This window comes from Alligator mississippiensis, chromosome 5 (assembly GCF_030867095.1).
Source record: "Alligator mississippiensis isolate rAllMis1 chromosome 5, rAllMis1, whole genome shotgun sequence".
Taxonomy (NCBI): Eukaryota; Metazoa; Chordata; order Crocodylia; family Alligatoridae; genus Alligator; species Alligator mississippiensis.
This window is the reverse complement of record NC_081828.1, coordinates 193,208,397-193,220,537: the sequence shown is the minus strand read 5'-3', so window position 1 is coordinate 193,220,537 and position 12,141 is coordinate 193,208,397. Positions and strand designations below refer to the sequence as shown.

General features: G+C 45.1%; 1 protein-coding gene across 1 annotated transcript in view; it reads right to left on the bottom strand.

Annotated features, from left to right (window-relative positions):
• Window positions 1–12,141, bottom strand: part of CCDC7 (coiled-coil domain containing 7) — a 213,810-nt gene that overhangs the window by 126,996 nt on the left and 74,673 nt on the right. Inside the window, exons 10-11 of the mRNA XM_059729133.1 lie at window positions 1,196–1,271; window positions 162–192 (exon numbers count right to left, since the gene is read on the bottom strand). Of these exons, the coding sequence (XP_059585116.1) occupies window positions 162–192; window positions 1,196–1,271 (107 nt within the window). The remainder of the gene's footprint in view (window positions 1–161; window positions 193–1,195; window positions 1,272–12,141) is intronic.

Below are 12,141 nucleotides of genomic sequence, written 5' to 3'. Positions count from 1 at the left end.
ATGTTATTTCTCTGGGTTTTTTAATTCCCCGCTACTTGAGAGCAAGACTTTTCTGAAGTCCTTTTGAAGGGATGAGGATCTTCCAGAAAAATAAAGACTCTTACCTCAAACCGTGTTCTAGGAAAGTCACTATTTTAAAATTAAAATGCAAGTATACTTACACCCTCTAGAACATCTTGTTCATTTAAAATTCTGAAAAACAAAACATGGCATACTTTTTTTTTTTCATTTTTCATCACTGAATCTTAGTTAAGACAAAATTATATGCAATCTATATAATTTTTTAAAAGCACCTCATGAAATGACTTAGTCTCATTTGTTTATGTTTAAAATGAACAAAATGTATAGTAATAGTGTCTGTGATCAGACAGGGATGTCTATAATGTGTTAAACCCAGGATAACAAACTATTTAAGGAAGAAATGTCATAACTATATATCTATCTGGACATGAAGTGTAAAGAGAATTTCCATTTTCTTGTGAGACTTTTGCATCCATCACTCTTCTGTAGAATAAAATCAACAGAGCAGTCAGCAATGAAGATCCACAAACCTCTTCCAGATCTTTATAAAACCAGAGGTCTCAGAGCCAGAATGGTCAGTCCTATCTTTTTATAAGGCATGGTAGACTCCTGAGTTGGCAGAGATGAACCTAGGGGCTAAGAGTTTCTGACAAGAAGAGGTCAGGGACAAAGATTTTCAATCAGTTCTGGTCAATGTTACTCCAGAGCAGTGGTTTAGTGCCGATTAACCGGGTGCTGATGATCTGCAAATTTTATTAAGCAGACACACGCAAAGTTTGATCTCATATGCCTTTCTTCTACTGGGTGTTAAGGACTGACAAATGTTGCACTTGTTGGATATACTGGATACTGAGAGACTAAAAACACTTTAAGTAAAACTCAGAATCAGTCCTTTTTAAGAAGTGCAGTTTCAGGAACTCAGATGGGAATGGCTGGAGAACATAATAGGAGTACTAGCTAAGGTTAGAAGTCTCCAAGTTAAAGGCTCAGGAATCAGCACACACACGGAAGAATAAGTAATAATTGCTTCTCACAAAGCAGTGGTAATTATTTTAATTAATTAAAGATGGTTTTGGTTGCAAATTATCATACGATGAGACAAAGCACTATTTTTATGCATAGAAGTCATGTAACAATGCGTGCAATTATCCTCCTGTTCAGACACTAGTCTTACCTTTGTAACTTATTTGTTTGTCTTTCAAATACTTTTATTATTTCTAACATACGAGTATTCATTACTTCAATAGTTTCTGCAAGATAAAAATTGTGAAACATTTGCTGTATAAGACCATCTAAAAGAATCGTACAAAACTGAAACTAATTTTTGTTTTATTTCCTTACATGTTACTTATCTCTACTAGTTTTTCTTTAAAAAAGGAGGAAAAAATCAATGATAAGCAATCCTATACTAACAAAAGCATACATGATAGGGAAAAAACATTTCAGTTCAGATGTCTTGGTGTAAATAAGTACAGATATGTCAAATATAACTCCTAGTGGAGAAGAGATTTGCTGCCCTCCATCAACAAGAGGACTTTGTCATCTTCTTTAATTCAGGACTAAAGACAGATGTGTAACTTCAAATCCCACTCCTGATCTTACCTCTTTTCTTCCCCCCAAATCAATGCAACACTCTAAGTAATACAGAATATGAGCTACAGTGCCTGGGAATCTTTTACCCAAAACAAAAAACTCCTTAAATAGGCTGAAAGCAAGATATTCCCTGTCCCCGAGATAAAAAATCTGGATCCTACGTTCTCTTCAGCCTGAGGGAATTCAAACGCACATCTTCCGAAGTATTTTAACCACCATGCTATAGAATAGATTCCATATATTAAGAAGAGAATGATCCAGAGGTGGGAATGCCTTACTGGATCTGGTATTGGCAACGGGGGATGACATGGTAGGGGACCTACAGATCGGTAGCCATCTGGGGGACAGTGATCACCTAATAATAGAATTCTTCAAAGACGTCGAGTGGGTAAGGTAACCAGTAGGGTGAGTGCTAGGCTTTAGGAGAGCTGATTTCAGTGAACTCAGGCGATTGGTCAAGGACACACTACAGAGTAGGAGTTTTGAAGTGATGGGAGCCCAAGAAGGGTGGCTGTGCCTTAAGGAAATGATCCTTCAGGCACAAAGGGAGACAATCCTGATGAGAGGAAAAAGAGGGAAAGGGGCCAGGAGGCTTCCTTGGCTGACCAGAGAAATCCAGGGCAGCCTACGGGCCAAAAGGGGAGCACATAAACAGTGGAAACAGGGAGAGATCACCAAAGAGGAGTATACCTCCTCTGCTCGTGCTTGTAGGGAGGCAGTTAGATGGGCCAAAGCTACCATGGAGCTGAGGATGGCATCCCAAGTAAAGAACAACAAGAAATTGTTTTTTAGATATATAGGGAGTAAAAGGAAGGCCCAGAGAGGAATAGGACCCCTACTAAATGGGCAGAAGCAACTGGTGACAGACAGGGGGGTCAAGGCTGAACTCCTCAATGAGTTCTTTGCCTCAGTGTTCCTAAGAGAGGGGCAAGACAAGTCTCTCACTGGGGTTGTAGAAAGGCAGCAGCAAGGCGCCAGACTACCATGTGTAGACCCTGAGATGGTGCAGAGTCACTTGGAAGAACTGGATGCCTTTAAGTCAGCAGGCCCGGATGAGCTCCATCCAAGGGTGCTGAAGGCACTGGCCGATGTCACTGCACAACCACTGGCGGGAATATTTGAACGCTCATGGCGCACGGGCCAAGTCCCGGAGGACTGGAAAAGGGCCAATGTGGTCCCCATTTTCAAGAAGGGGAGGAAGAAGGACCCGAGCAACTATAGGCCAGTCAGTCTCACCTCCATCCTTGGCAAAGTCTTTGAAAAAATTATCAAGGCTCACATTTGCGAGAGCCCAGCAGGACAAATTATGCTGAGGGGAAACCAGCACGGGTTCGTAGCAGGCAGATCGTGCCTGACTAATCTAGTCTCTTTTTATGACCAGATTACGAAACGCCTGGACACAGGAATAGGGGTGGATGTTGTATACTTAGACTTCAGGAAGGCCTTCGATATGGTATCCCACCCCATACTGGTGAACAAGTTAAGAGGCTGTGACTTGGATGACTACACAGTCCGGTGGGTGGTGAATTGGCTAGAGGGTCGCACCCAGAGTCGTGGTGGATGGGTCGGTTTCGACCTGGAAGGGTGTGGGCAGTGGGGTCCTGCAGGGCTCGGTCTTTGGACCGATACTCTTTATTATCTTCATCAGCGACTTGGACTAGGAAGTGAAGTGTACTCTCCAAGTTTGCGAATGACACAAAGCTATGGGGAGAAGTGGACACGCCGGAGGGCAGGGAACAGCTGCAAGCAGACCTGGACAGGTTGGACAAGTGGGCAGAAAACAACAGAATGCAGTTCAACAAGGAGAAATGCAAAGTGCTGCACCTAGGGTGGAAAAATGTCCAGCACACCTACTGCCTAGGAAATGACCTGCTAGGTGACTCGGAAGTGGAAAGGGATCTTGGAGTCCTAGTGGACTCCAAGATGAACATGAGTCGGCAGTGTGACGAAGCCATCAGAAAAGCTAACGGCACTTTATCATGCATCAGCAGATGCATAACGAATAGATCCAAAGAGGTGATACTTCCCCTCTATCGGGTGCACACAGTTGGAGTACTGCGTGCAATTCTGGGCACCGCACTTCAAGAGGGATGCGGATAACCTGGAAAGGGTCCAGAGAAGGGCCACTCGTATGGTTAAGGGCTTGCAGACCAAGCCCTATGAAGAGAGACTAGAGAACCTGGACCTTTCCAGCCTCCGCAAGAGAAGGTTGAAAGGCGACCTTGTGGCTGCCTATAAGTTCATCATGGGAGCACAGAAGGGAATTGGTGAGGTTTTATTCACCAAGGCGCCCCCAGGGGTTACAAGACATAATGGCCACACGCTAGCAGAGAGCAGATTTATACTGGACATTAGGAAGAACTTCTTCACAGTTAGTGGCCAAGGTCTGGAATGGGCTCCCAAGGGAGGTGGTGCTCTCCCCTACCCTGGGGGTCTTCAAGGGGAGGTTAGATGAACATCTAGCTGGGGTCATCTAGACCCAGCACTCTTTCCTGCTTATGCAGGGGGTCGGACTCGATGATCTATTGAGGTCCCTTCCGACCCTAACATCTATGGATCTATAACTAAAATGATAAATGGGTTGGAAAGCAAGCTGTATAAGGAAATGTTGAGGGAATTAGGTATGCTCAGTTTGGAGAAAAGGAGATTAAGGGGGGACTTAATAGCAGTTTTCAAATATTTGAAAAGCTATCATAGAAAGAGAACTGTTGGCTTTATATTGCAGCAAAGTAGATTTAGATTACATCTTAGGAAAAACTCCTTACTGTTAGAGCAGTTAGGCAGTGAAAATAATTGCCCAGGGAAGTTGTGGAAAGTCCTTCACTGGAGGTTTTCAATAGCATTCCTGCATTTGTGCTGGGGGTTGGACCAGATGACTCTTGAGGTCCCTTCCTAACCTATGCTTCTATGTAATGAAAAAACAGCCCAGGCAGCAAGAAACAAAACCCAGGGATTCCCTGCTCCCACAGAAGTGTCTATATCTATAGACTATAGAAGCATGCTCCTTCTAATCTGCACTCTTTACTCCAGGAGAGATCCTCATCTGTAGTATACATGTCATGTATCTGTTACCACTGTAATTTCACCCCTGAGTAGCCATTTGTTCAAGGCTAATGGATTCTCTCACCGCCTAGTGGCCAGGTGTTCTAACAACACTAACTTCAGGCAGGCAGCTTGGGAGATCTGGTTGTGCACCCAACTCAATACTACCAAGTTACTTTCTTGAGAAGTAAAATGTCTGTGTTAAATGTCTTTGGAGTAAAATGTGTCCTATGTCTGCAGCCTAAATCTCTCCATTTAAAGTCCAGTAAATGTAGGCATCCTAACTCATCTTTGTAGATTCTGGTTCTGGAACCAAGAGCCCAAGATTTGCATGCCCAAAAGTTCATCTTTGCTATACCCGAGTCACTTTTTTAATATGGATGTCCAAAAGACTTTAAACTCCATACTTTGCAAGTAAAATATTAATTCCATTCTTGAAAGAGGGAGATGTGAGGGAAAAGTATGGGTAAATTAAATGCTTTGTTCAAATGAGAATTTGTGAACAACTTTGAAGTGAAACATCAAGTGGGTTCTCAGAAATACCTTGTCTGGATAAAAATCAGAACCTAACTTACAGCAGTCATCTTGCTGATACAACAGCAATTAAAAATGTAGTTTTTAGAGGTGCACTGATACATTGGTCTGATATCAGACCAGCATCAATATAAAGGAAATTGATCGCATCGGAAATTGGCCTGATGTGGCTGATAAATGCCTGTGCACATGCACAGCCACAGAGCAGCACGCAGGCAGCGAAGAGCATAGCCCGACAGCTTGGAGAGCTGCGTGCAGGTGGTAAGTCTAGTGTGGTGGAAGGGGAGAGGGGAGGAAAGGGGTGTGGGGCAGCATATCAACACCCTCCGCAGTGAGGGAGGAGTGGGTCTGGGGCAGGGACTGGGGCAAGTGCTGCCCAGCCAAGGTGGGGCAGGTGCAGGATGGAGCGGCAGCTCATCCAGGGGGAGGAGGGGGGGCGGCTCCCACCACTGCGTGCTACTTGTCCAGGAGGGAACAGTGGGGGGTGGTGTGCCCCCAGATCTGCATGGGGCTAGGCAGGACAGGAAGAGCCCCACAAAGTCCCCCTCCCCATACCCTCCTGAATGAGCTGCAGGAGCCGCCGGACGAACAAATCAGCAATTAGTATCGGCCCCAAAAATCTCTATCGATGCACCCCTAGTAGTTTTCATGTAAAGATGTAACAAGGAGCTTATTGATATGGGTTCAAAGGTAGAAAACACAATTAAGGTCCCAAAGAGAGACCAGTTCTTTAGGGAAAACATTTTGTCAGATAAGAAAAAAATCATAAGCCTCTCTTTAGAAGTGTGATGCACAGAAACAGCAGACAGACAACAAAAGGAAAACCTTGTCCATTTACCTAAGTAACTTTTGGCTTGGGCTACCCAGATATAAATTCCACCAGTTTTGTGTACTGATATAAACTGCACTGAAATCACAAAGATACAGTATGCAACTATCCTAGAGTAGCCCACACAACTAGGTAGTATGCCTCACAACTAGGTGGCAAAAGGTAATATAGTCTGTTTGCTATAGCAAAGGACTATTTTGGGATGGATGTAGACAGGTAAAACATAAACCAGTATACATTACACCAATATCATTTAACCCTGAAAAAAGTAGAGGAAATTTTTATACCAAATTGGGCAATTTCCCTGGTTTATGGATTTGCATCATTGGTCTGAAAACATTTTGTTGTTTTTTTTTACTCTGATGTAACATCAATCGCACTCATGTAAGTTTCACCCATTCCAGCGCATTGTCTTGGGAAATATTTCCTAGAGTGGACTAAAATGTCTTGTACAACTACAGACCAGGATTTTTTCAAACTCAACAGCCTGGTCTTGAAACAGAGGGATTCTAGTAATGAGCAAATCTCTTCCCTTAATGATTTTACCAATAGGACTACAAGGGGAGGTAACGTCCTTGGCAAGTAAATAGACAGATTTAATATTTTTAAAAATTACAATTCTTGGCCATGTTGATAACATTTAGATGATTCTGGTGACTCCTATCTAATCTTGCAATTCTGGTAAGTCAAGGGATGTGTGTTCACTTAGGTCTTCAGCAGTAAGATCAAGACTTTCCTCCTCTGGATCTAGAAGCCTGACGCTTGTTTGCCTCAGATAGGGTTGTCCTCTAAGAAGACCTGTTCCAAGAAAATGTCTCACCCTATCATAATTGGAGAAATGCTTTGTTAGCTTGTCCACCAAACTGTTCTGCAGACCAGGTAAGTAAACTATGAAGAAAGAGATCAGGTGCTGAATATACTTCTTGATTATTATAATGGGAATGCTTCTTGATTAAAATAGGGAAGATTCTTTTTATAAGCAGTGTTTATCAAATAGGGCCACTGTGTTGTCTATGTCTTGGAATTAACTTGAATGTATGGTAAAAATATATCCAAAGTTCTATATTATGTCCAGAGTACAAGTAAATTTTTATATGCAACTGCATTTCCTGGAGAGTTCAAAGATTCTGTGGCAGTAGGCAAGTCTTGTGTGCTTATTTCTGTTATTGGCAAACAAGTTTCTTTTTGGTAAATCCGGTATCTTTTATTAGACAAACTCAAATAGTTGGAAAAATTCTTCTTAGCAAACTTTCAGGCACAAATGCCCTTCATCAGGCTGAGGAAGCATCTGTGCTCTTCCTGGGTCAAGTGGTAAAGCATCCAGAAGCCAATATGTATGCAAGAAAGCTAGTCAGTGAAAATGTAAATTGAGGTAGTCAATGGGCAAGGGACAGGTGTTGGGGGGAAGGGAATGAATGTAGCTGTAGTCAAAGGATGAGAAATAGGAGGGTGGACGGGAAGAGGGAATGAGAATAGCTGGTAAAAAGTGGAGGGTTCACCTGGGGACTCAGATGTTAGTCAGGTTATAATGCGTCATAAATCCAATGTCTATATTTAGTCCATGATTTTTTGTATCCAGTAGACTGATGAAGTGGAGTTGATAGGCTTGTCTGTGAAAGGTATTTTGTAAATTACCTTTGAAAATATAATTGAGAGATTGGAGAACGGGTTCTCTTGTGAGAAGTGTGTCTCCACAGGTAATTGGATATTCTTGTCTTCGATAGATTTACAATGTGTGGTCATTCTGGTGCATGGTTGTTGTTTGGTTTTTCCTACATATTTTCCATCAAGGCATTTGGTGCACTAGATGAGCTATATTACATTTCTGGAGGTGCAGGTGTAAGATCCAGGAATGTTGATGTTTCTGCTGTGGGGTATAGTGGAGATGTGTTGGCAGGTTTTACATGTCTTGTCCCAGCATGGTCTGGATCCATTCAGTGTGTTTTGGGCCATAGCAAGTTTACTTCTGGTGATGAGGCTGGCAAGGTTCAGTGCTTGCTTAAAGGATAGGATGGTGGTTCTGGGAAGATCTCTTTGAGACTTGGGTCTCCTTCTAGTATGGGTTGCAATGTTCTGAGGATTTTCTGTATAGGTTCCAAGGAGGGATGATATGTCGTACCTTAAGGGGACAATCCTCCAGGCCCAAAGGATAACAGTCCCTGAGAGAAGCAAAGGGGGTAAGAGCGCTCAGAAACCCCCTTGGCTCAGCAAGGGCATTCAGCAATGCCTGAGGACTAAAAGGGAGGCGTACAACCAGTGGAAGGGAGGAACTATCACCAAGGAGGAGTACTCCTCCTCCACCCGGGAGTGTAGGAGGGCTATTAGGAAGGCCAAGGCAGAGATGGAACTCAGGCTAGCGTCCAGGATTAAGGACAACAAAAAGTCCTTTTTCAAGTACATTGGGAGCAAAAAGAGGGCACCAGGCAATGTAGGGCCCCTGCAAGACACAAACAGTAATCTGGTGGCCACGCCAGACAAGAAAGCTTTTATTTTTAACAGTTTCTTTGCCTCTGTTTTCCTGAACAGGGACCAGGATATCACACCTACCAGAGACAGGGACAATCTTGGAGATAGCTCTATCAAGCCTTCAGTCAGTGCAGATGTAGTTAGGGATCTTCTGGAAGGGCTAGACATTTTTAAATCTGCAGGTCCAGATGCCTTCCACCCAAGGGTGTTGAGGGAGCTGGCAGGGGTCATCGCGGAGCCTTTGGCCTGGCTGTATGAGCATTCGTGGTCATCTGGCCAGATGCCAGGGAACTGGAAACTGGCTAATGTGGTCCCTATTTTTAAGAAGGGGAGGAAGGAGGACCCAAGTAATTATAGGCCTGTAAGCCTCACCTCGGTGCTCGGGAAGCTCTTGGAGAGGATCATCAAGGAGCATATCTGTGGGGGGCCTGCAGGGGAGATCATGCTCACGGGCAATCAGCATGGCTTCACCAAAGGCAGGTCCTGCCTGACAAACCTGATTGCCTTTTACGACCAAGTAACTAAATCCTTGGATGATGGTGTCACCATGGACATAGTCTTTCTAGACTTTAAGAAGGCCTTTGACACTGTCTCTTACCCCATCCTCATCAATAAATTAAGTGACTGTGGCATTGATGCCTGCACAGTTGGATGGGTAAAAAATTGGCTGATGGGGTGCACCCAGAGAGTAGTGGTGGATGGACTGTACTCAACCTGGCGAGATGTAAGCAGTGGGGTACCCCAGGGCTCGGTCCTCAGGCCCACACTGTTTAACATCTTCATCAGTGATTTGGATGAGGGGGTGGAAAGCACGCTGTCCAAGTTTGCTGATGACACTAAGATGTGGGGCGAGGTGGACACACTTCAAGGGAGAGTTCATAGATTCATAGATGTTAGGATCGGAAGGGACCTCAATAGATCATCGAGTCTGACCCCCTGCATAAGCAGGGAAGAGTGCTGGGTCTAGATGACCCCAGCTAGATGCTCATCTAACCTCCTCTTGAAGACCCCCAGGGTAGGGGAGAGCACCACCTCCCTTGGGAGCCCGTTCCAGACCTTGGCCACTCGAACTGTGAAGAAGTTCTTCCTAATGTCCAATCTAAATCTGCTCTCTGCTAGCTTGTGGCCATTGTTTCTTGTAACCCCCGGGGGCGCCTTGGTGAATAAATACTCACCAACTCCCTTCTGTGCCCCCGTGATGAACTTATAGGCAGCCACAAGGTCGCCTCTCAACCTTCTCTTGCGGAGGCTGAAAAGGTCCAGTTTCTCTAGTCTCTCCTCGTAGGGCTTGGACTGCAGGCCCTTAACCATACGAGTGGCCCTTCTCTGGACCCTTTCCAGGTTATCCGCATCCCTCTTGAATTGCGGCGCCCAGAATTGCACGCAGTACTCCAACTGCGGTCTGACCAGAGCCCGATAGAGGGGAAGTATCACCTCCTTGGATCTATTCGTCATGCATCTGCTGATGCACAATAAAGTGCCATTGGCTTTTTTGATGGCTTCGTCACACTGCTGACTCATGTTCATCTTGGAGTCCACTAGGACTCCAAGATCCCTTTCCACTTCTGTGCCACCCAGCAGGTCATTCCCTAGGCTGTAGGTGTGCTGGACATTTTTCCTCCCTAGGTGCAGCACTTTGCATTTCTCCTTGTTGAACTGCATCCTGTTGTTTTCTGCCCACTTGTCCAACCTGTCCAGATCTGCTTGCAGCTGTTCCCTGCCCTCCGGCGCGTCTACATCTCCCCATAGCTTTGTGTCATCTGCAAACTTGGACAGAGTACATTTGACTCCCTCGTCCAAGTCACTGATGAAGACATTAAAGAGTATCGGTCCAAGGACCGAACCCTGCGGGACCCCACTGCCCACACCCTTCCAGGTCGAAACCGACCCATCCACCACGACTCTCTGGGTGCGACCCTCCAGCCAATTTGCCACCCACCGGACTGTGTAGTCATCCAAGTCACAGCCTCTTAACTTGTTCACCAGTATGAGGTTAGGCTGCAACTAGATTTAGACAGACTACAAAAGTGGGCAGACGAGAACACGATGGGGTTCAACGTAGACAAATGCAGGGTGCTGCACCTTGGAAGAAGGAATCCACAGCATATATACAGGCTGGGGAATTCCCTTCTTGAAAGCACAGAGGCGGAAAGGGATCTTGGAGTCATTATTGACTCCAAAATGAACATGAGTCGCCAATGCCAGACAATGCCAACAAGGCCAGCCATACCTTGTCATGCATCCAAAGGTGCACCTCAAGCTGGTCCAGAGAGGTGATACTCCCCCTCTATGCAACTTTGGTCAGGCCGCAGTTGGAGTACTGCGTCCAGTACTGGGCACCACACTTCAAAAGGGAAGTGGCCAGCCTGGAGAGGGTTCAGAGGAGGGCCACCCGCTTGGTGAGAGGGCAGCAGGACAGGCCCTATGAGGAGAGACTGAAGGACCTGAACAGCCTCAGCAAGAGGAGGCTGAAGGGGGACTTGGAAGCTGCCTACAAGCTCATCAGGGGGGATCAACAGCAAATAGGCAGAGCTCTTTTCTCCCCAGCACCACCTCGGGTGATGAGGAACAATGGCCATAAGATGATGGAGAATAGGTTTAGGCTGGAGATCAGAAGGCAATATTTTACAGTTAGGGCGGCCAAAATCTGGAACCAACTTCCCAGGGAAGTGGTCCTCACCCCTACCTTGGGCATATTCAAGAGGAGGTTGGATGATCACCTGTCTGGGGTCTTGTGAACCCAGCATTCATTCCTGCCTGTGGCAGGGGGTCAGGCTAGATGATCTTCTCCTAACCCTAGCTACTATGATACTATGAAACTATGTCATAAGTAGTTGTATGCAATTCATGGGGGTGGTTTCTTCTGTATGGCAATAGTTCTTCATTCGGTATCCGGGTGGCTCTTTCAAAGGCATGATCTAGCTCTCTGCAAGACTGTTCTTGTTGAGTGAAAGACCTTTTGAGATCTGGGAGGTGGTGATCACAGGTGTTCTCCTCAGTGTAAATTTGCTAGTATCAGAGGGCTTGGCTATACATTACAGCTTTCTTGGTGTGTTTAGGATGATTGCTGGTTCTGTGCAGATACGCATGTTGGTCTGTGGGTTTCTTGTATATGGTGATCTGTATTGTACCATTCTGGATAGTGACCATCCTGTCTAAAAAGTGAATGTTGGTGTTGGAGTATTCCAGAGATAATCTGATGGAGAGCTGCTGCATGTTGAGTTTCTGATAGAAATCAATCCGATTGCAGGTTTTCAGTCCAAACAACAAAGATGTCATTGATATATCTTAAGTATAGCAAGGGTTTGATGGTTCAGTCCTTGAGGAAATTCTTTCAGGTGGCTCATGAAAAGGTTGGCACACTGTGGGGCCAGTTTGGTGCCCATAGCTGTGCCCATGGTCTGGAGGATGTGTTGGTTATTGGAAGTGAAGTTGTTGTGTGCGAGGATGAAGTGTATAAGTTCAGTAATAATTTTGGGTCTGTACTCTGAGTTGCAATATCATTCTTGCAGATATGTAAGGCAGTCTTGAATGCCATCCTGGTGTGGGATGTTAGTATATAATCTGGTAACGTCCATGGTGGCTAGGAGGGTGGTCTATGTCTAAGTTTTCGTAGAAAGTCTGTTGCATCTTGGATAAAACTTGCTCTTTGGGTG